This window comes from Vicugna pacos, chromosome 11, assembly GCF_048564905.1.
Source record: "Vicugna pacos chromosome 11, VicPac4, whole genome shotgun sequence".
NCBI classification, from domain to species: Eukaryota; Metazoa; Chordata; class Mammalia; order Artiodactyla; family Camelidae; genus Vicugna; species Vicugna pacos.
In genome coordinates this window covers 26,279,975-26,305,028 of record NC_132997.1, presented here as the reverse complement: position 1 = coordinate 26,305,028, position 25,054 = coordinate 26,279,975, and the positions used below count along the sequence as shown (strand labels likewise).

Genomic DNA, 25,054 nt, shown 5'->3' with positions numbered 1-25,054 from the left:
CAGAGCCAAGATCTATTGGATGTGAGAAATCACCTCATTGTCTGCTAAAGGGGCACCGTAACATCCGCCCTGTCCACTCTGTGGGGCCACGAAAGAGACAAAAGGAAAAAGACGCAAAAGAAATGTGTGCTGATTGAATTAACTTTGCCGCCGTGTTAGCTAAGCCCGTCTCTGGCTGGGGAGCTGTGGATAATGGTCTTTGCTTGTTAATCTTTCCCACACTACAAATGAAAAAAAAAAAAAGAGAGAGAAAAAAGATTTTAAGAGAGAAAAAAATTAGAAGGAAGTACTGAAAAACGCTTTGGAACGTTAGAGATCTGTTAAAACCGTTAGTACTACAGCTGAGGATTTGGTCTCATGTTCCAAGTAAGTGAATCTTACTGAGATTAATATTTTATTCACATCTGTGGAATCGGAAATTCACTCACTTTTTTTTTTTTAATGGAGGTGCTGGGGATTGAACCCAGGACCTCATGCATACTAGGCATGCGCTCTACCACTGAGCTGTACCCTTCCCACTCCTTACTAACATCTTGGAAATGAGTCTGTCTCTACCAAACAGGAGATGAAGATGCTAACCTCTTGTTCTTAAAGAGCCTGTGCATGAAATATTCACTTACGTCACATGAACTTGGGACAGCAACAAAAACTTGGCAACTTGGAGCTGGCAGTATTTACAGCTCCTCAACACTGTTGAATCTGTGTATTTTCTTCAGAATGCCAAAAGGATGTGATTTTCGAGCTGTGTTCTGAGAGGGTCCCAGGAATGCCTTGGGGGAGGCTGGAAGAGGGTACCATCCAGAGCGCCTCGGCTTTATCTGTTCTTAGGTCTCCTGAAAGGTTTCATCTCAAAAAGGGTTCCGTTGCTAAAACGTCAAAGCAAAAACACCAAACCAAACCAAAGCAAAAAAATCAAGCAGTAAACAAAAGCCCTTGAAAAGCCCTGCGGTAAGGGCTTAAAGGTGATGCCTCAACAGCCCCGAAAGCTTGTTGAGAGGAAGGACGAGATTCCTTCTGCATCTCGGTTTCTTTTTCATATTTAATAGAAGCTTGACCTTTGAGGTGTCCAAAAACACAGGAGGCTGGCTGGAGGGGTTCAGCCTAGAAGGACAATGGCATCTGACTCTAACTGGGTCCTGAACGGGGAGGGCAGGACCGCCAAGCGTGTTTTGCTGTGAAACAAATCCGTCCGGTTGTCCGCCCAGCACGAGTGCTTCCCGTGGGCTCTTACGAGGCTGGTTTTCCAGCATAAACAGCAGTGAGCTTCGAACACTGTTCATTCCCCGTCAAGGATGTTATTCCGTGTCCATGCCATTTAGAGGGATTCATTTTCTTCTCGGCAGCTGGAGCCAATTCCTTTGGATCTACCGTGCAAACCTCAGCATCCTGTACCGAAGTCCTATTAAGGACACTTCCAGAATTTAAATAAAACAAAAACAAAGAGATGTACACAGAGCCAGCCGTTACTCCTTTAGACAAAAGAAAAAGGATTTAGATGGAAGGAGACACGTTTAAGATCAGGGTGGCACCCTGGTCCTCTCTCTCTCTCTGTCTTTCAAAACAGCGGTTGTTTGGATGCTGGCTGTGAGCCTGAGAAAAATCAACTGGGCATTTCTGCCCACCCTAAGACTTCTCCCACTAATGTTCCAGTCCCCCGTTATGGTGTGAAAAACCACTGTTGTTCAACATCTGTGTTTGGACAGTTAGATCTGATCTATTCTATTCTATTCTACTCATTATTGTATTATTTAATTATTTTATTTGGGGGGGAGGTAATTAGGTTTATTTTTAGAGGAGGTACTGGGGATTGAACCCAGCATCTCATGAATGCTTAGCATGTGCTCTACCACATGCACTATATCCTCCCCCTCCAGACAGTTATATTTTTATAGGGAAACTCCCCCGCCTTAAAAATGAATGGAAAAATATGTCATGATTAACGTGTTAATAGGAGTTGAATTTTGGGATCTTTGGGACCATGACAAAGCGCTCTTTCTCCCCCTGGTGGCAGCATGTGCTAATTGCAGGCAGAATATCTGGGCAGGAAATCCCTTGCTCTGCAAATGCAGGTCTGGAAGGTGAAGACCGTCTAAAACCCGCCTCTTCTAGAAGTGTTGCTGTGAGATCAGATGCACTGGCCCCTTACTCTTTTAGTGGAACTTATTTCTGGTCCAGTTGGAAGGAGAGACCTTCCTTCTCACACTTCCATCAAAGGTCAGATGTCTTACAACACGATGACTACATCAGAATTCTGTCATAGTTGACCCAGAGCAGACATTCTAAAATATTGTTCCAATTCTGGTTTATCACTGATGTCTGCAAGATAATAAAATGAATGAACATGTAGCAAAAGATGACCAGTGGGAAACAGAGCTGCTTTTTTCTCTCTCTTCTTCATGGCCGCCAGTGTTCCTCTCTATAATTTTATCCTGCCTGGGTATTTCTGCTTGTAGATATTGTTGGTGATGCGTATGATGGAATTTAGTATATCAGTGTGTCCTGATATCCCTCAAAGGGCCTCATGACTTCCAGGTGGTTCAGAACCACTGGTACCCTGGGAACTAAAGGCAGCCTGTACTGCCTATACGTGCATAGTTTACCTTATGATAAAGGATGCAGAGAGCAGGACTGCCATGGACCAGATTTCAGTCTTCCAGGTGCTGGGCCACATACGGTGAGTTTTAAAGAGATGCCCTTTGAGCTGAATTAAATCTGAATCAAATCAACAAGTTGGACCATCACAACAGTCTCTCTGAAATTTTTTTTTTTTTTTTACTGTTTCTAACAACCTTGCTACTTGTCTCTTTCCAAACCATTCACGGGCATTCTTCTCTGGCCATTTCACAACAAGCCAGTGGCCCAAGTTGGGCAGATATCATTATTCTCATAATATAAGATGAGGAAACTGAGTCTTAGAGGAGTTGAATAATCCCAAGATGACAAAGATGGTCCCAGTGAACCCCAGACTGAAATCTGAGTCCTCTGGCCCTTAAGCAAATAAAGCATTTAAAATATTTGATTTTCTTCTTATACTAGAAGATCTTATGTAGAGAGAAAGAGAAGAATCACAGCACTCCCCTGTAAATAAATTGTTTATTTGATCATTTGACATATAATCATGGAGATAAACGTCATAGATTTATATTATCCTGAAGCTAAATAGCTACATCCTTAGCTACTTAGCTTCAGGATAATATAAATCTATGACGTTTATCTTTAATATTCTAGCTCTTGGGATTATAAAACCTGTTCTTAGAGTCTGCACGCAGCCACCCTGACTCATTCCATAAATACCAAGTGCCTTTTGTAGCACCTTGTTGACTGACGGGGACACAGCCGTCAATCAACAAGGTGACATCGTCTTTTGCCTTCAGAGGCCTCCAGTTCAGTCCTCCCGCTCCTGGTCAGCACCTGCCAGGAGTTCCCATCTGGGTCCAGGAGTTAGACTTCTCCGCCAAGGAAGGGTCACTGAGCTGTCAACTACTCTTACGGTTGGAGCGCAAGGGTTTGGATGCTCTCTTCTTGGAGTTCTGCTTGACGGCTGGGAACCACATGCCTCGTGTTACCACATGGGAAATTTAGTTGGTTCCAAAGGACTCGAGATGTTTTTTGTACCTGCTTCCTGTTACTGTTGCATTCCTGCCTTGGGAAAATGTTCCTAGTAACTCCAGTTTTATTTCTAAATTCTGCCAGGTATCTAAGGACTCTGTGAAGATGCTTCTAATTTTTTTAATTGAAGTATAGTTGATTTACAATGTTGTGTTAGTTTCTGGTGTACAGCATAGTGATTCAGTTATACATATATATTCCTTTTCATATTCTTTTTCATTGTAGGCCATTATAAGGTATTGAATAGAATTCCCTGTGCTTTACAGTAGGACCTTGTTGTTTATCTGTTTTATATCTAGTAGTGTGTATATGTTAATCCCAAACTCCAAATTTGTCCCTCCCTGCCTTTCCCCTTGGTAACCAAAATTTTGTTTCTATGTCTGTGAGTCTGTTTCTGTTTTATAAATAAGTTCATTTGCCTCATTTTGTTAGATTCCACATATAAGTGATAGCATATGATATTTGCCTTTCTCTGTCTGACTTACTTCACTTAGTATGATAGTCTCTACATCCATCCATGTTGCTGCAAAAGGCATTATTTCATTCCTTTTTATGGCTCAGTAGTATTCCATTGTATATACCACAGCTTCTTTATCCACTTATCTCTTGATGGACATTTAGGTTGCTTCTATGTCTTTGTTATTGTAAATAGTGCTGCTATGAACATTGGGGTGCATGTATCTTTTTGAATGAGAGTTTTCTGCAGATATATGCCCAGGAGTGGGATTGCTGGATCATATGGTAAGTCTATTTTCAGTTTTTTAAGGAATCCCCAAGCTGTTTTCCATAGTGGCTGCACCAGTTTACATTCCCACCCACAGTGTAGGAGGGTTCCCTTTTCTCCACACCCTCTCCAGCATTTATCATTTGTAGACTTTTCAGTGATGGCCATTCTGACTGGTGTGAGGTGATATCTCAGTGTAGTTTTGATCTGCATTTCTCTGACAATTAGCAATGCTGAGCATTTTTCCACTTCCCTATTGGCCATTTGTATGTCTTTATTAGAGAATTGCTTTTTAGGTGTTCTGTCCATTTTTGGATTGGGTGGCTTGTTTTTTTGTTATTGAGCTGTATGAGCTGTTTGTGTATTTTGGAAATTAATCCCTTGGTGGTCGACGATGCTTTTAAAACTGGTTCTACAGAGCCTTCTAAGTCCTATAACTTCTCCTTACTATTTATAGAGGCATTGCTTGAATCCAGTGGACCCGCAGGTGATTTTTATCACTGGCTGCTGTTTTGTGATTTCTCTCTATTAACATCGCCTTTGATTCGAAGGTCACTGTTTTATTTGTATTGTGGTGCTTCAGCCAAAAGAAAACAGCTCAATTCTAGTTTGTTCCAAGAAACTAATATTCTAGCATGCTTTATTCCTTCTGATTGGATTTCAGCCTAACTGGAATGGCTCAGACCAATGGAAATAACTGATTTAATCTTCTTAGTTTTATTTTGGTGGAATATGCCATTTTATGTAGATCCTTTTATGCCATTCAAAGAATTTAGGCTGTTCATGTTGCCATGTCTTTAGCCAGAGATCGATTTAGTGCAATCCTCTTGGCACTGGGCGTGACACTGGTGGGTTCCAATTGTCCACTGTAGAAAAGGATAGACACATTAATGTGGTTTGCATTATATATATATTTTTTGCTTCAAGATATTTCTAATTTCATTTTATTGAGTTATAGTCAGTTTGCAATGTTGTGTCAATTTCCAGTGTAGAGCACAACTTTTCAGTTATATGGTTTGCATTGTATTTCTAAAGTAATGACAGTAATGTGTTTAAAGATGTTCTACACTAAACAGTGATGCCTCACAGGATTCCAGGTTGCAGCGATGACTAGTAAGAGGGTGAAAGAACCGCTGATTTTTGAGCAGGGACAAGCAGATGTATATTTTGCATGAAAACACCAGCAGAGCAAATTATTCACGAAAAGTCTGTTCGTAGGAACTAATTAGATGCTGTGTCCAGTTTAATCGTGAAAATGGAGTGCCACCAGAACCACCGGAGAGAAATAACGATGAGGCATTTGAACACTTTCATTTGTATGGTTTCTTAAAAATAGCCTCCACGCCAATCGTATGTTCCCTTGCCTGAGAGGGGCATCCCACACCTGTTAACAGAGGTGGAGAAAGAGAAGGAGGCCCATGAAGGAGACACACAGACGTGACCATTTGGATTGTCAATGGTGTCATTCTACAAGAGACCCAGGAATCACTGACGAAATCTTTAAGTTATATGATTGCCTTCCAGAAATTTCCCACACATAGCCCTGTTGGTGTGGCCAGTCAGCTACAAAGCACCGTTCTCATTTTTCTCTTAACTTGACTATATCTAATAAACTTCAGGACTCAGTCTACAGACTTGTTCCGTTTAACTAACTGAGTTAGTAATTGCCTACGTGATTAAGCCATTTTGCTGACAACTGATCGTATATCTAAATTCAATTAAAATGAAGGGCATAAAAAATGATTTCACGTAGGAGGATCCGCCATTACATTTTAAACAAGAGTTTCTTTTGGGGTTCACAAATTTTTAAATGACTGAAAAAAACCAAATCACACCCAACTGTGTTTGACTTTGTAATCCGTGTGAATTGACCCCAGGAAGGGACGCTGCTGGCTATTGCCTGAATGAATCAGCTGATAATCGCCTTTTGTTTCTAAAAAGGGATTTCTTTTTGAGAAGTTGGAGAAGTCTATTTATGTTTTTTAAAATTTATTTTCTTAAAAATTTTTTTCTTTTTCAGTTTTATTAGAGTTATTACAGTTTGACAGCACATATACATTATATTGCATGTAAATACATATATACAATACACTGCACTTATTTCTAGTTTACATATGTGTACTGATCATTGTTTCTTAGAGATTTAGCTTTTTAAACTTACATAGTCATCCAAGGAATAAAGCCAACCACATAATAAGAATCAATTGAATGCGGTAATCCAATCGTAAAGGACGGTCAGATGTGCTCACACATATTCAAGAAACCATCTAATCATCTAAGTTATAAATAATAAGTAGTTCATTTGTGTCCTTGTTTTATTTTATTTTACTTTATTTTAGATTCCACATATAAGTGATATATGGCATTAAAATGGAATTTTAAACTAGTCATTAAGGCAGTAATGTGATCATTGTGAAAACATTGAGAGAGTTTAGAAATATAAATAAAAGAAAAAAATGGCCTTTATTCTCAGGATGAAGAGATAGCCACTGTTAATATTTTGGGGTGTGTTCTTTTTAGCTCTTTTTTTGTGCTGCTAAGTGGCTTTTCCTCTGTGGTCCTGCCTTTTGGGTTTGCTGCGTCGTAGCTCTTTGGAAATGATCTGAAGAAGTTTATTCCACCTTGTGCTTTCAGCTTGTATCTCCCAATAAGCAGCAGGAGAGTAGGGTGGGTCTGTCTCCCTGATACACTGAGCAGGGGTGAGGCAGTGGTGATAGGAGTTGGGGCAGGGCTGGTGCTGATGCTGGTCGTAAAGGAGCTGGTGGAGGGGATGCTGGAAGTGGTCAGCATGCTGTTGGGGCAAGTTCCATGGCTTGTAAACAGAGACGTGGACAACTGGCAGTTGCCAATGGAAATTCAGCCACCGCGGATCCTGAACAATGAAAACGAACCACATATATGCAGTTTTCCGCAGCATCTGTGAAAACCTACCATAGAGAAAAATTTTATAGTTCTGGAAATCTGAGGCTTTAATAAGAAAATAACCAAAATCCCATTGGTCAGTTACTTCCCTAGGGTATTTGGTGATTGACATTCGGTGAAAGAAACATTTTCTTATGAATTTAGCTTTAAGAGTTGAGGCAAAACCCCAGTGTTCATAGCAGCACTATTTACATTAGCCAAGACATGGAAGCAACCTAAATGTTCGTTGATAGATGACTGGATACAGAAGATGAGGTACAAATATACAATGGAATACTACTCAGCCATAAAAAAGAATAAAATAATGCCATCTGGAGCAACACAGATGGACCTAGAGATGATCACACTAAGTGAAGTAAGTCAGACAGACAAAGACAAATATATCTGGAATCTAAAAAAATGACACAAATGAACTTATTTATAAAACAGAAACAGACTCATAGACATAGAAAACAATCTTATGGTTACCAAAGGGGAAAGGCGGGGTGGGATAAATTAGGAGTTTTGAGGTTAGCAGATACAAACTAGTATACCTAAAAAGATATAGCAAAGTCCTACTGTAGAGTGCTGGGAACTATATTCAATAGCTTGTAATAACCTGTAATGAAAAAGAACCTGGAAAAGAATATGTATATTTATGTATAACTGAATCACTGCGGTGTACACCAGAAACTAACACAACCTTGTGAATCAACTATACTTCAATTAAAAAAAAAAAGAGGTGAGGCAAAAGTATTTTGGAGTGACCCATAGCCAAAGCACCCTTTCAGAAGCTCATGATCCTGAGGAATTTTGTGTGCTTTCTGATGTGTCTGAAGACTGCAGCTTGAAGCATTGGCTGGAAGCCAGTTGACAGCATTTGTGTGCATGAATGTGCATGCACACGCATGCGCACACACACACACACACACACACAGAACTTGTTAGTCTTATGACACACCCAAGACCTGGGGAAGAAACTGGAGGTTGCATTCCTTTTGCTATTTTGACCACTCTCAATTCATTTTGCTGGTAAATTTTTGCTGAAGAACAACAGGTGCTTGAAACTTAATAGTCTACACAAATATTTCAGAACAAATCAACAAATATGTTCTGAGAACAAGATGACAGGCTAAGTTTTTGGCAGGCAAGCTCCACGGTGAAATGATTGCTTGTTCTCGAAGTTTTTGTATCTCCCCCAAATGTTTGTTTTTCCTCTGATACCACAACCAAAGGGATTTTTTTAGTCTTCTTTCCACACAGCGGTGAGCTTAAACTATAACATTTCTGGAAATCCTCTTTGGCGCACACTGAAAAGACCTATGACCCAGGGAGACCAAGCTTACCCTAAGCAGTTTAGCATTAAGAACGCGAGGAAACCAAATCTCCATTTTTTTATGCAGAAATCAAAGAGTGATATAAGTCACCAGGAGGCTTTTTTAAAAATAGGATACTTTTCTAAATCATAAACAGCTCAAGGTTTTACAGGTGATTTTATAAGAAGTGGAATGGAGAAAAAGTCACCCAGAATCACACAGCTGATGGCCAAAACTCTCAGTTCTCCCCAGCTTTTTAGAAAAACATATTTATAATCATAATACACCGATACTATAGGCATATAATTTTGTATCCCGTTTTTCTCTTATAATTTGAGAATATTTGCTCAGAATTTTTCTAATTTTTTTGACTTGCTACATACCATTCCACATGAGTGGATATAACATAATTCATTTGAATATTCCCCTAGAATTCGATTTGAGGCTGTTTCCTCTTTTTTAAAAAAATTGCAGTATAGTTGATTTCCAATGTTGTATTAATTTCTGGTGTACGTCATAATGACTGAGTTATACATATATATATATATTCCTTTTGGTATTCTTTTTCATTTGTTTCCACCTTTGTCAGTTTTTTTGTTTGTTTTGGCTACTGAATGCTTTTTGTGAGAAAGGTGATTCAGGTGGAAAAACGTGTTGACAGAGTTGTTTGCATTTGTATAGCGCACTTGGGTCTGTATTTCGGGGTATGGGGTTCATTATAGAATGTGATCTTCCCCATAGGATACAGAGGCCCACAGGTTTTGGAATCAGACAGACCTTGGCTTTATTTCTGAATCCACAGAGCTGGGCAACTAACGCAGACCAATATCTTAAACTTTCCACGAGCCTCGGTCTTTTGATCTGCAGAGTGGGGACAACAACATATGTCTCCTTCATGACGTCATTGTGAGGATAACATGATGGATAGACAGCCAGGTGCTTGGCACATAACAGTGCTTGCGACATGAGCATTATCTTCCTGTGTCTACAGCGTTCTTCATCCAAATATAAACGTTCATTTCTTTAGTCATCGTTTACGCAGTACCTGCTGTGTGCCTGGTGCCGAGCTGCGTCAGCGAGACAGAGATGCATAAGGCTCAGTCCCTGCCCAGTGTATCCCGTGGTCTCCAGGGACCCAAACGAGTGAATAGACAGATGGGATCCCTGTGTGATGGGGAAATACTACGGGAGCACGCGCTGCTTCAGGGATGCTTCCTGGGAAATCTAATAGGAAAAGCCCAGAGTCTGGCGCCAGAAGAGCTCAAGATTCAAATTCTGACTTTGCCACTTACTCATTCTGAGGCTTTGGGCAAATTCCTTAACGTCTCCGCATTTTAGGTTCTGCATTTGTATTCCTACTCTCCAAGTTACTGGGAAGCTCAGAAATAATGTCTGTGTGGGGCCGGGCATGTAATAAATGCTCAAAAATGACGATTATGCTGAAAGTCTTCCATGTCCCAGTAGTGGCTGATTTTTATGATAATGAGTCCAGCAAATTCCAACAGACTGAAAGTCAGAAACTAGCTCAGATTAGTCTGAAATACGTTTTATCACAGTCTTATTCTTTGTAAACTGGTCATCCCACAGGAGGGGTATGGTAATGTGGAATTGTTGACAATATTCGGCTCTCAGTGAATAGCGTTTCTTGGCTATTATGGAAGAACCAAGGAAAATGACTTAGGCAGACACTGATTGCTTCCTAGCTTTAAAGGGCCTCCTTAGAAGGTAGAAAACAGAAAATGGTTTGCACCATATATTCTATCATCCCACGGACAGAGCGAGGCAGTAGGAGTTAAATCTCTTTGGCAGGAAGGCTTCATGCGTGAGGATTTCTTGCTGCTGTGTAAATGCTTGCTTATTCATAGACGTAGAAAGTATGTTTCTTTCACTGTTTCTGTGTTGTAGCCAGAATAATAGGCACTTACTTAGGACTGATGTGCTGAGCAATAGCAGATGAACACTGACCCTCAATTAAACGTTAGTAAATATTTTGTAGCGGCATCCAAAAATGCATTTGCTTGATCCAAAATGGAATGAGCTGAGGGTTAGCATTTTCATTGCTGAGGTCCTACAAATAAAGTGTGTTCGATTGGTAGATTCAATATTTAGTATCATTTAGAACATATTATTTAATGTATCATTTTGCTCGGTTTTTGTGATATCGCATGGTGATATCTTTCATGGTGAATTTCGAGTTTGTTTTTGTTCTTCAGTTATGTTTGCAAAATGCAACCCCCAATTCTAATATTGTGGCTGTCTTATCAGTCGGATGGTCAACACCTGCTGTGTGCAGCGCCCTCGACAATTCTAGCTTTAAATCTTGAGCCACAAACTGAAATCAGATGAACCATGTCTGCAGAAAGCTTGCAGGGGTTTAGAAGAAAGAAAAACCCGACAACATGGGTGATATTTCCTCAACCACTGGCCAAAGAGAATAAGAGATTTTCTTAAAGGCACAGCCGGATTTGTACCAATGATGTAAAGTCACAAATACAGCATTAAGTTGTGAAAGATCTGCTGACCGGGCTGATGGGCTGGGACACCTTTCAGAGGAGCGAAATCCTTGCAAGGGAGGTGGTGAATTTTAGATTTGATGAGTGTTACATTTTTATATCCATCCAGCTGCTTGTGAAAATACACAAAACAAGAAACACCGTCCGGGCATCTGCACTCAAGATTATTTGGACCGTTTGCACAGTCGCTCCCAGCCAGGGGCATGCCTGGTATGGGGCGCTGAACCGTGACAGGCACGGTGACGCAGTGCTTCAGTCATGCACGCAGAAGGCCTGGACCGAGTGGCGAGAAGCCTGAGGCACCTCGTGGGAGGAGAGGTCCGGGGTCCTAGGGAGCCCGCCTGGGGAGTCGGGGCGGCGCCGGGAAGGCGCCTGCGGAGCGGATGCTGAGACCCGGAGGCTGGAGGAGGAAGGATGTTCCTGGGAGTGGGAACATCCGATCCCCATTCTTCTGGCTGCTCAGGCCAAAAGCACTGGAGTGCCTCTGGATGTCGCCTTCTCTCGTCCCCAAGGTCAGATCTGTCAGAGAACATTCGGGATCCCAGCGCTTCCTGCTCCCCCACTTTTGCCTCCAGGCGGCCACTGCCAGGTCTGGTCTAGGAAACTGCAAGGACCTTGGGGCTGGCCTGCAGGCTTCTGTCCTTTGTGGTCTCTTCCCAACAAAGCGTCCGGTTTCCTGCTAAATGTGAGCAGATCCTGTCACCAACTGCTCCAAACCCTCCAGGGGCTCCCGACTCCCTTAAAGTAAACGCCAAAATCTGTAACCAAGTAGGGCCCTGTGGGGCCTTCCTGGGCCAGGCCGCCGCCCCCACATCCTCTGCTGCAGCCCCTCTCTGAAGGACCCAGATCATAGTATCTCAGGTGTATTTCCTGAGTTTATCAGATGCTAAAAACCACCACCAAAGGGTAGAAATTAACTACCTGATGATGGAGAGCACGTGGCCTTCTGGCTCTTAGGGGTCGATGGTGTTGATGCCCTGTTCCCTCCACGTCAGCCAATCAGAGGACTGTGCACGAGCTGATCACACACCCTGCGACCCCCTCCCTCACCTGCCTTTAAATATGCTTTGCTGACACCCTTTAGGGAATTCGGGGTTTTCTGGGGCCTGACCCACCCCATCCTCCTTGCTCAGCCCTGCAGTAAACCTTTCTCTGCTCCAAACTCTGACGTTTCAGTTTGTTTGGCCTCATGGTGTGGTGGGTACATGAACTCACCTTTGGTAACAAGTCCTTAAAATGGCCTTTGGGTCTGATGGTCAGGCCCACCCCGTAGCCCCTCCCCTCCTCGCCTTTGCGCTGGCTGGGCGCTCCCTCTGCCAGGAATACCGTAATTAGTGAAGAGGGTGTGCTTTTTTCCCCACTGGCTGAAAATGAGTTTATTCTTGGAAGGAAAAATTATGATGATATTCAAGATAATTCAGATACTGGTCCATCAGGTTCAAAATCAAATGAACCATGCCAAGAAAGAAAATATAAAACATTAATCATCCTACTATTAAATGACAACTATCACCTTAAATGATTGTTCGCTTTTTATTTTTTCCTCCTTTTTTTAAAAAAAAATTGAGGTAGAGTTGCTGTACAACATTATAGAAGTTACAGGTGTACAGTTTCTAAAGGTTTTCCTCCCTTTATGGTGGTTCTGAAACGTTGGCTCTATTCCAGTAGGGGTGTCCCTTGGGAGACCCAGCAGATTTGACCCTCACGCCAAGCCGAGGTGAGGTTAGCGTGTGGAGCTGAGCGCCACTGGGGAGCCTGGAGCAGGAGCTACATTAGAAGTTGGAGATGGTAATAAGCTATAACATCGATGGTGACATTCTAGTGCACTTTTAAAAATCATAAAAGAGACATAATGTAAGGTAGCCACACTTCTGAAGGTGGGTGGCAGCGTAGAACGGAGCTAATCACACACACTTCCTGGGATAATTTGTATTTTCCTTCGGAATTCATCGTGAATGTGATTTCTCGCAGCCCGTTTCCCAGTTCCGTTGTTTGATTTTGCTGGATCAGGTTGTGTTTTCTGAGGACTTTCCACCCCTAAGTGTCCAGTTTAGAATATGGTGGGTAGGGGGTGGGGGTACAGCTCAGTGGTAGAGCATGTGCTCAGCATGCATGGGGTCCTGGGTTCAATACCCAGTACTTCCGTTAAAGAATGTTAATTACATAGGCAAATAAAAGTATCACATATTAAAAAAAAAAAAAAGAATATGGTGGACAGCAGAAGGAGGCCAGCCTGGGTAGAAACTTTCTGGTGAACACTTGAAGGTCAATACTTAGTGGCACTGCTAATAATAGCCAAGGCTTTTGGACACGTGCTGGGTGCCAGGAGTGGATAAACGCCTTGGTTAGTTGATCTTAGTTTAATCCTCAGAAAACCTTATGATACACAGACTATTATTAGGCCTGTTTCTGCAGATTAGGAAGTTGAAGCTTAGAAAGGTTAAGTGACTTGAAGGTCAGACAGCCAGAAGTGGCAGCATTGAGGTACAAACCCAGTTTCCTCCTAGTCCCTATGGAATAGCGTCTTGACACATCTTTATCTTCTGCATTGTGATTATATCAGTAGGCTATTTTAAAGCAAGTAAGGTAAGAAGTTTTGATTTTATGGAGCAAGAAAACAGTAAATAACTAAAGTAAAATAAATAAATGTTCAAAAAATTATTTAAACGAAATCTTTAAAAAGGATGAAGCTTGGTGTTAGAGAACAGGGCAGGTACCTTTCAGCGTTATCCTAGAAGACCTGTCCGGCCAGACTCCACTGTTTGCTGTACGTGTGGCATCTGAATTAGCTGTCCCTTTGCTGTCTCTTTGAAGAAGGTGGCCCAGACCGAGAGCCCTGGCAGTACCTGTCCCTTTGTCTTGAACAGGAAATAAATGACCCTTTCTGGTATTACTAGAACGAACCCTTGGCAAATTCTCTTAGCGAGTTTCTGGCTTTTGGTCACAAGGCATAGGGCAAGCTGATGGGGTGGTCTGGTAACTGACATCCCTGGAGACTCAGGGTTGCTGCTCACAACCCCTGGGGTCTGCGTCTCCCCCACTCAAGTGTGTGTCACTGCACGAGAGGGGTGTACCTTGATTAGTGTTGACTCCTGCTGGTGTATAATAAAAAATTTTGTTCAAAGAGTTTTCAAAGTAACAAGCTTGTTGAAACAGTGTTTTAATTTGAAGTTGTCATAGAAAACAAACTTAGGGTTACGGGGAGGGTAGGGGAAGGAGGTCGGAAGGGATGAAGGGGTAAATTGGGATTTGCAGACTTACACTATTGTATATAAAATAGCTAAACAGCAAGGTCCTACTGTATAGCTCAGGGATATATGTAATACCTTATAATGGCTTAAATGAAACAAATATGAAAAGGAATGTAGAATATATGTATAATTGGGTCACTATGCTGTACACCAGAAATTAACACAACATTGTAAATTGATTATACTTCAATTAAAAAAAAAAGAGATAAAGTTGAGTCTTACAGAAGTGGCTTGCTTGGAAAATGGATAGTAGGGCCGTAGAAATGTAAAGGGGTCTTGTGATCTAGGGTAGAGTGTCTGCTGTATCTCAGCATAGCTCACATATAAGGGGATAATATTTGCATTGCACATGGGGTAAGCAGTTGGCACTGCCGACCAGAGGCTGCTTGGGATCTTGGGGGCCCAGAGCCCACCTGCTACTCAAGGATGGAAGAGATCAAGGTCCTCCCCACCTGTCAAGGACCAGGAGGGAAGCTCTGATGGATGACATTTTTAAACCCAGTCCATACATTTCTGCAAAACTAGCTTTATGGTTTTTGAGGTGTTTGATTATAAAAATAAGTTCTCAGTTGAGAGGATGCCAATTTCTGCAGTTTATTTTTTTAAAAGAAAACTTGTTTTATAGTGATTCTGTATTTATACCTTCTCTCTGGAGACTTAAGGTCGTTGAAAAATAAATAATAGTATGCCTGCTTTAAGCAGAAGTGGGTCTCTGGTCACCTATAACATGATAGATTTTGAACATCACGTCTGTGACTTTAGTAACTGACGGGGTCTTTCTTGATGGATGGTTTCTAAGGAAACATTCTCAAAATCAACTCTTGGGCACTGATTGTTTTTTTACATCTGGTTATACAGAACTCATCAAAATTACGAGGTTTTCTCCCAAGTGATCACCATGGTTTTAAAAATGATTAGTATTAAGTATCCTTCAATGTGATGCTTGTAATCATGGTCTTCATGTGAATTCATAGACCATCAACTCTGAGAGTTAGGTGAATGAAAGCTAAGGGGGCCGTCTTTTCAATAAAAGGACTGAAGATTCTTAAAAGCATGAGCTGAGAGATGAAAATGCTGACCTAGAAACAGGTGAGCTTTGTATGATGTCCCTGAGGTGACCATTGACTGGGAGTGGAGCCAAGGGACACTGGGTTGTCTATTTTGAGTTTCGTGGTTCTTTATTCCTGTCTCATCATTTTGGGTTTCCAGCTGAGATGATCCAACGGAGATTAGAGGACCTGGAGAAAGAGAGAGGCAGCCTGAACTTTCAGCTTCCTTCGAGGCAGCCGGCCCTTAGTGGCCTCCTGGGCCACCTGGGGGCTGTCCTGCGCCGGGCGGCTCAGCGGTAAGTACTCTCCCCTGTGGGCTCTTTTCCAAGCTGGGAGGGGCTGAGCCCCAGAGACCCTTAGCTGCCTTTCCCTGGGAAGCACTGTTCTGTTGGCTGAGCAGGTGGGGGTTCCTTCCAGAGGGAGGGACCAGTGTGGGTCACGTGCCCTAAGAGGCCTTCCGCTCAGTGGCAGGAGGGAGCTTCAACAAGCCCAGGCATGGCCAGGTGCTAAACTCCCCCTGGGCGCCCCCCTCCCTGAGAAAGTGGGGGTGGATGTTCCCCTGTCCGGGGCAGCAGGGTCTTCTGTCATTGTGTGACACCAGTAAGATCCACAGATGGTCCTCTCTGACTGAGGGATGAAAACACAAAGACATCCTCCTCCTAACTCTGCCTCCAGCTCCTGAGCATCTTCCCCTGCTTCTGCTACCCAGAGGTGCCCTGGATGAGTAGGTGGGGAGCAGTCACTATTGCTGATTCGGTGGTTCTCAATCCTGGCTCCACGTTTGAATCACCTGGAGAGCTTTTAAATATCCACCTTCCACCCCAGACCAACTAAGTCAGGCAGTCTGGGGGTGAGTCCCAGGCACCGGGCTGTTTGAGAAGTCTGGGAACCACTGTTCTCATCTGCCTGCTGGTTACCTCTCTCCTCGGATAAAGGCTTGGACAGAACCAGTTGCGATGAAGACTGTCAGCCTAATCACAGCGCAGGTCTGCTTCTACTTAGATATAAACGTGGCCACAGCAATTATACTGTATTTCCAATTCCCGGTTGGCTCTGACAGTCACAAGCCTGTCTGGCCAATTCCTCATTTTACATTCAGTTTATCTTGGGGTCACCCCAGAGCCTGTCTTAACAGCGAGGCTAGTCATTTTGTCCTGTAGTTTTGAGGGTAGCATGGAGCAGAGTGTCTGGTACCTCGTAGGTGCTTCCTTATAAATTTTTTTTTAAATTGAAGTATAGTTGGTTTAAAATGTTGTGTTAATTTCTAGTGTACAGCACCAGTTATAAATACACATACACACAGTGGAATACTACTCAGCCATAAAAAAGAATGAAATAATGCCATTTGCAGCAACCTGGGTCGGCCTAGAAATAATCATATTAAGTGAAAGAAGTCAGACAGAGAAACACCAATATCATGATATGACTTATTTGTGGAGTCCAAAATATGCCACAGGTGAACTTATTTATGAAAGGAAATAGACTCAGACATAGAAAACAAACTTATGGTTAAGAAAGGGGAAAGGAAGGGGGATAAATTAGGAGTTTAGGATTAGCAGATACACACTACTGTATATAAAAGAGATAAACAACAAGGCCCTACTGTACAGCACAGGGAATGATATTCAATATCCTATAATGATATTCAATCATCTATAACGGAAAAGAATATGAAAAATACATATAAATGTTTATGTATAACTGAATCACTTTGCACCAGAAACTAACACAACAGTGTACATCAACTACACTTCAATTAAAAAAAACTAATAAAACAAACGAGAAACTCAGTCTATAAAATTATCTTGCCAACTGCCCAGCCAGCCTGTGACATTCGTCACTGGTAGGATTATCTGGACTTGCAGTTTCCTCTGAACCAGCGGCTTTGGCTACAGTTCTCACGCGGCCGCCAGGGGGACACGGTGTCAGGCCGGAGCTCCCACAGCCGGAGCCTGGACAGAAAGGTTTCTCGGCGGCGGGGGGCGGGCTCTGAGTCGAGGGGGACAGATGATGCTTTCCCATGCTGGTGGTTTTCCTGTAGAAATCGAACAGTTGTATCGACTTGGCAAATGCTCAATACTAATTAATAGCACAGTAGTGCCTGTTCACCTTGTTGGGGTCAAGTGTTTCCTGGACAACGTAAGAGAAGCTGCAGACTTCCGTGGCGACATCGCATCCGTACACACACACGGAGGACGGCATGCGGTTTGGCGAGACCCACGGGTCTTCTGAGCTTATTCATTCCCTCTCTGGGGGGGTCTTTGGGTCTCAGGTGAAGAGCATTTGGTTTAGAATGAGATTGGAGGAAGCGTCCACACCCGCGTACAGTCAGGTACCTCACCTTTTATTTTCACTGCCCCTCGGGTCTTCATAATCCCTGTCTGAGCTCAGCTCTTTAGGAAGCGCCGTTGAATTCTCTGAGCTTGTGTAGAATATCTGACTCACACTCGATTTGTCCAGGTCCTTCCAGCAGCCCAGAGAGTGTTGGCTGTCACCGAGGGCGTTCACAGGGCGCCTCTCAAAGTAGGTGTCGGCGCTCAGAGGGTTTGGCATGTGTCGCTCTTGGTTTTTGGTTCCGCACTGCTCGGTCCTCTGACTGCTGCCCTGGGGTGGGGGTCTCTACTCTGCGGGGTACAAAAGCGTCGGGTTGAACTGCTCCCTGGTCTGCTGTGCTCTGTGGAACCCGTCTCTCCTATTTCTTTGTGATATCTTGGGTAGATAATACAGATGTCCAGGGCATTTTTAGTTGCTGATGCTCATTCAGTCCAGTCCAGTTTGAAACTTTGATTTATTTACTTATTTTTTTGGTCTTTATTTATTTATTCATAGAGGAGGGACTGGGGATTGAACCCAGGACCTCATGCATTTCTAAGTATGCGCTCTACCACTGAGCTATACCCTCCCCCCCGAAACTTCAATAGCACATCCGGTTCAGATCTTTCCATGTCCTGCTCCTGCTGTATCCTTCACCCGGTCCAAAGACGGTTCTCTTTTCCTTTCTCCCAAGAGAGGGGTTTGGTCTACGATTGCACCTGTGACTGATAATTTTCCCATCAACGCTCTGCATTTCTCTGACTGTGCGCCCTACGTGTTTTCCCATTGGACCAACACCAGCATGTACGTGAAACGAGCAAAATACAACAAAGTTTAGAAACAAAGATATACAATGGTTTTTCCAACGTGGGCTTATCAAGGCAGAGCTCTGGTTGGCCTGTCCAACTACTTCCTGTGCACATGCTTCCTCTGCGATGGGAACAGGACAGAGAAATGTGCAGCTCACCGGGTTTCTGGGCTGAGTCACTTCTCCTCTGACGAGTTCTTCCTGTCTTCCTTTTGAAACATGTGATTCTTTATTTCCATTTAATTGTCACGTCCGGGACCATCATGCTGTAGAATCCAGTGACAATCTGCTCTGAGTGCATGGGCTGGAATGAAGTCCCGAAGACTACCAAGTAACTGGCACAGACACATTTTACCAGAGATATAAAACGAGTTGCCTACATTATGGCACAGCATAAAAGTGATCATTGTTGCCAACAAACAACAATGTTGTTTGGGAGATGTTTCGGGACCCCTGATCACAGCTTGGGCCAAATGGGGATGAGTGTGGCCTGTGTCCCTTCCAGGAGACCCCCCTCCCGACCCCTTGTCATCACCTCGAGAAGATACGGGAAGAAGGAAAAGAGAAAAATCAGCTGAGGTGAGTCACAGAGGACTCCTCAGAACTTGTAAAAATCAGTGGGTTATAAATAAAAGCTTCCCAGTTACGCTCTCCATGTCACCCTCTTCACTCAAATTCACCTGAGGTCTGTCTGAAGCCAGTGGTATCAGGCGCAGTTATTACAAACCTGAGGAAATATCCATGCGCCCCTCCTGGCGTCACCACTGTGGGTGGGATAAGACAGCAGAGAACAGGGGTGCCCTCTCTCCTCAGGTGTATCATGTTTACTCCATTCTTTTTACTTTTAGACCCAAATCAGATATATAAGGAAGAACCGTAAAGTTACCTGTATCGTGTCTGGCAAGTTTACAATATTTGTTTGGGCCGTCAGAGTGACCTCAGTAATTTGTGACGTCGGTTGTTGGCTGAGGAAGCTATTTCTAGCTTTAAAGCACACTTCAGTGACTGTATGACTGGCCCAAACCACTTCCCTCTCACCATCTTCCCACTGAGGGAGGGGCGGGAACACCTAGGTCAGATGATGTAAATTTGACAGAAGAGTTGTCGACACGGAGCAGCAGTTTGCAAAGCTATTCAGAAGGTCCTACCCCAGACTTGCTGCCAGAAGTCATCTTCTGAACTGAGGTTTTCCTCTCTGTGACAGTGAGAGCATCAGTTTTTGGTCCTTTCTTCCATTAAAAGCACCGGTCCTAGCAGTGGCACCAAAGAGCAATTTTGCTGACATCACGAAGACTCTGTGTCGGGAGGGGACCCTCTGTGTTATATGTCCATCTGTATAAACAGCAATTGGCGGGAGATGTCCCAACAGGTGGAACGTCTGGGGTCCCCTCTGCCCTGTCTGTTCTCACTCTAGACCTTCCTGAAGGCGGTCCTTCGAGCAAGGGCAGGACACTGGGGGGTCCTGGACCCCAGCATGCTGGGGAGGAGGTGGCCACGTGCATTTGTCACTCACGCACCCCCATTAACCACCAGGCTCAGGAAGCATCCTGACTTTCGGGTTACGGTTGGGGGATTCATTCTTGTCTCAGTATTACTGAGCTCTGTGCTCACAAAAGTCACAGGGTGCATCTTATTCCCCGGGATGAAAAATGTCCTCTGCAATTTGGGGCTAAACTTATTTTAGGAGTACAGGGCCTTATTATACAAATGGGTTTCATCTGTCTGTAAACGATCAGAGGAGAAAGAAGAAAGTAGAAAGGCCAAGACTGTTTCAGCGCCGCACGGCCCCCCGATGGGGGCTTGCGTGAAACCTCAGGCTGACGGTGGTGTCACCCCGAGTCCCCGTTGGCACCGAGTGCCACGCTAACATTCCAACCCACGTGTGTTTAATCCTGAGGGATTTGCTCATCTTCCACACTGATTAGTTTATAGAAGCGACACTAATTTGCACTGACGTTTGGGATTACACATTGAGGTTTATTAAAATAAAGGGAACCACACTGCAGAGGGAAGAGGGAGCCTGGCTCCGAGCACGGGAGAGCTGAGTTGGAAGCCTGTCCCTTGCTTCATTACTGAGCTGTGGTGTGTCCTGGGGCCATCCCTCCGCCGTCTGAGGATGCTTCTCCTACCCGAGTCAAAGTCTGAGAGGCACAGAGAGGAGTTTTGGGTAATCACAGGGGCTTTTCTTCCGGATTAAGTAATGAATGTGATTAACAAAAAGAGAGAGAATTCCCAGTTACCCACCTGTGACTCCTCTGCAGCTGATTTTCAATTCTGTGTTGATTTCCTTCAATAACTCCCACCCCGACCCAGATGGTATCTATTTAGGAAATTCAGACAACTCAATATTTGCATAAGCAGAGCAAATTGGGAAATAAATTAGTGCAAAGAAATGATCTAATGTAATAGAAAGCTGAATATAAAGGACTTCTGGATTTTCTAGGGCATGGACTCATTAAGTCACTCAAGATATATCTGCTGAGCCCCACTCAGCGCTGGGCATGAGGGGCAAAAACTTCCGAGGCTCGGCTGGGTGGCCAGGCTGAGACTGGGGCCCAGAGGAGGAAGTGGGTCCCCTTCCTGCTATAGCCGATGATGGTTGCCTCCCAGGGGCCTCCCCTTCTGACATGTGTGAAGGACCTCAGAAGCACCTCGTCTTTAACCTTCATTACCCCGTAAGGACAGTCTGTCCCTTGCACCTGCGCACAGCGTTCACTTTCCAGATGCGAACACTGAGGTGGGAGGGGAGCGGCCAGCTCCCCGAGGACAGAGGTGCTCCATCTCTCAGCCCATGTGGCCCCGGTGCGAGGGTGGAGACTGTACACAGCAGGTGCTCAGTGGCCATTTGTTGAATAAATCTGATCCCTGTAATTAGCCATATAGGGAAGACATCGTCATCATCACCATCACCGTCATCCTTGTTTTAAAAACGAGGGAGGTAAGGTTCAGAGAAGTTTGGTAAGTCCAAGGACACACAGCTAGAAAAAGGTGGAGTTAAGGCTTCAGCCATGGACGTCTGCTCCCTGTGCATGTCATTCTCAGCTGCCCCTGTTAAACAAGGAGCCAGGGGATTTGATCATCGGTGTGCGTGGCATGTGGCTAGAAGCCAGGAGGAAGCACAAGTTTATAATCTTGCTGAGAGCCTAAACGGCACATGGTATCCTGGAAGGGGCTGGAAAGTGGGATTCAGCCTGACGCCCCGTTGACTGACTCCTCAATTCTGCTTCTTGCTCAGAGTGAGTCGCTCACTCTCCCTGACACTGTGTCCTCCCTGGCAAAACTGCAAAAACAGCATTCTCATCTTAGGTCTGCAGTGAGGGGTGAGTGCGATAGGACTGATAGCATCTGGTGTGCAGTAAATTCTCCGTTCGTACTGGCTGATCTTTTTATTATCAGTTTACGAAATATTTAATGCTACTACTACTGTCGTAATTTGTCTTTACGCGCACGGAACAGAGAGTAACGGGTCTTAAAATAAATGTCTAAGCTGCGTGGTGTGTTACCGTAAGTCAGCTGCTTTCAAGAAAAAAAAACTGAAGTGACTATTTTCAGCCGTCGCTTCTACAAGCCCTAGTGTTGCTTCACCACCGGGCTCGGTGGGGTTGCTTGTTTCTAAGTGCCGCGTTGAGATTTAGGAAGTGGGAGCATGACTTCCACCTTGCCACCCCTGCAGTAAGTCTGAGCCTTGGGGTGAGCGTTTATCTGTTGTCTTGGTTTATGCATCACTTCTGCTCCGTGTAGGAACCACGTCTTTTTGCCGCTGTGTCTCTGGCACCAAGCCCAGTCCGTGGCACTTGGTGGGTGGACTTAATGATGGTTTTTCTTTTTCTGAATGAATGAATGGATGAAGTGGGTAGGAGTGAAAGAGCTGGACGGAGTGTATTTGGATCGGCAGTCAACTTCTTTCCTAAGAAATGTGGCGGCTGTGAGATCCTGCGTGAATGTACAAATCAGAACAGAAAGCTTCACACTGCCACGTGAGGAGCCTTGAAGTCGACACGTGTGTGGCAGCCAGGTTCCAGCTGCAAGGAGGCAGGTCCCAGCGAGAGGGGACAGGGTTAGTTTATGCCTCAGACTCTCAGAGCCATAGGGACCGGCCCCTCTGCAGGGACGATGCCCTTGATCATTAACACATTCAGACACAGACTGTTAATTTAAATGTCCAAAGCCTACAAAAGATTGGTGATAGTTTAAGAAAACAGCACAGCTACTTAGTGTTTGGGGTAGAAGACATTTTTATTATAGTTGTAGGAATAATATGCGTTCATTATAGAACACTTAGAAAATAAAAGACGGGCCAAAAGAACTAATCCCACCGCCCAGAGATAAAAGCTGATAATAATTTGGTGGCTATTTTCCTGTCTTTTATTTTAAATACGTGCTGTTTTTATAATAGTTGGTTCACGTTATACAGAATACCATAACACCTGCTGTAAAGGACAGCGATGTATAGTGAACGTTTTCCACGCAGTGTTATCTTCTTTGGTGGCCCAACTTTAGTGGTGGCGTGGCCCTCCTCCGGTGGCTGTGCTGTGGTGTTCCCCTCTGATCCTCATCTGGGGCCACAGGTATGGTGTGTTCAGTTTTTGGCTACTAAGGTAAAATGTGTTGGGGTTTTTTTTTTTTTTTTGGTAGCTATTCTTTGTGTTTATCTGTGATTATTTACCTATAGTGGATTCTCAGAATGGGAACATTACGATCCAGTTACATTGCATTGTAGATCTAATTCTTATTTCCTGTGCTCACTGAGGAATTATGGTTTCTGGAAACTTTTGCCAGGCTGTCAGGTGAAACGTGATATTCTGTGTTGTTTAAATTTGCATTTAAAACCGTTTTTGATAAACAGACTCACAGACATAGAAAACAGGCTCATGATTACCAGGGTAGAAAGGGGGTGAGAAGGGATAAATTGGGAGTTCGAGATTTGCAGATACACACTACTATATATAAAATAGTGAATAACAATTTTCTACTGTACAGCACAGGGAACTGTATTCCATATCTTATAGTAACCTATAATGAAAAAGAATATGAAAACAAATATATATGTATATCTATGAAACATTATGCTGTACATCAGAAATTGGCACATTGTAAACTGACTATACTTCAATTAAAAAAGTTTTTTTAAACTTTTTTTTATTGAGTTATAGTCATTTTACAATGTTGTGTCAAATTCCAATGTACAGCACAATTTTTCAGTTATACATGAACATACATATATTCATTGTCACATTTTTTTGCTGTGATTTATCATAAGATCTTGCTTATATCCCTGTGTTATACAGTGTAATCTTGTTTATCTATCCTACATTTTGAAATCCCAGTCTGTCCCTTCCCACCCCCCGCCCACTTGGCAATCGCAAGTTTGTGTTCTGTGTCTATGAGTCTGTTTCTGTTTTGTATTTATGTTCATTTCATTCTTTTTGTTTGTTTGTTTGAATTTCTGATAGATGCGCTCATATTTTTCTTCCTGATTTGCTAGCCCTCTTGATGGACACTAGGAATATTTCCCCTTTTTCTGACACACATGTGGCCATATGTTCCCCAACTTGCTTGCCTTTTTAATTTTAGTTGATGATGTTTCCTTAGACATAGTTTCCTTGAATTGGTAACACAGTTTTGCTTAGGGTGAAATTTTTTTTCATCCAACTGCACTGAGTTAGGAATCAACTTGAAGGCTGGATTTGTCATCCTTTGATGGGAAATGCCCGCAGGGCTCCTGCAAAGGCAGCTCAGGGCTGCATCTTCACCAGTGTTGCTTTGACCAAATATGCCAGCTCCTGCAGGAATGGGAGTAAGAAGAGCCAAACAGGGTTTAAGTGGTTTCTGACAGGTTTTGGCAAGCCTTTTCCGAGAAGCTCTGATCCAAGCGTCTGCAAATCCGTCATTCCTCTTTTAAATCTCCATGGCCAAGATCAGCCCTGGAATTTGACTCTGTCTTGAATGGTCAAGGCAGAGCTGTCCAGTGAAATAGGATGCAAACCACATGCATGATTTTATTTATTTATTTGTTTGTGATATTTATTTTTAAATTTTTATTGAAGTGTGGTTGACTTGCAATGTTAGTTTCAGGTATACAGCAAAGTGATTCAGTTATACCTATGCATACATATATATTTTTTCCTTTCAGATTCTTTTCCTTTATATGTTATTACAAGACATTGAATATAATTCCCTGCGCTACACAGTAGGTCCTTATTATTTATCTACTTTATATATAGTAATGTGTGTCTGTTAATCACCAATCCCTAATTTATCCCTCCTCGCCCTTTCCCCTTTGGTAACCATGGTTTGTTTTCTACGTCCGTGAAACTGTTTTTGGTTTGTAAATAGAATTTGTATGATTTTTTTTAAGATTCCACATATACATGATATCATATATTTATCTTTCTCAGTCTGACTTACTTCACTTAGTATGATCATCTCCAGGTCCATCCATGTTGCTGCAAATGGCAGTATTTCATTCCTTTTTATGGCTGAGTAATATTCCATTGCTGGTATCCACATCTGGATAGCCACATTTTAAAAAGTAAGAAGAAACAAGTGAAATTAATTATTAAAATACAC

General features: G+C 43.2%; 1 protein-coding gene and 2 non-coding genes across 3 annotated transcripts in view; 1 reads left to right on the top strand and 2 right to left on the bottom strand.

Annotated features, from left to right (window-relative positions):
• DISC1 (DISC1 scaffold protein) overlaps positions 1 to 25,054 on the top strand; it is a 285,981-nt gene that overhangs the window by 39,512 nt on the left and 221,415 nt on the right. The window contains exon 4 of the mRNA XM_072970971.1: positions 15,524 to 15,659. Within this exon, the coding sequence (XP_072827072.1) occupies positions 15,524 to 15,659 (136 nt within the window). The remainder of the gene's footprint in view (positions 1 to 15,523; positions 15,660 to 25,054) is intronic.
• On the bottom strand, positions 443 to 516 carry TRNAT-AGU (transfer RNA threonine (anticodon AGU)). The gene has a single exon. It is a non-coding gene; the product is annotated as a tRNA-Thr (tRNA).
• Positions 18,193 to 18,266, bottom strand: TRNAS-AGA (transfer RNA serine (anticodon AGA)). Its single transcript has one exon. It is a non-coding gene; the product is annotated as a tRNA-Ser (tRNA).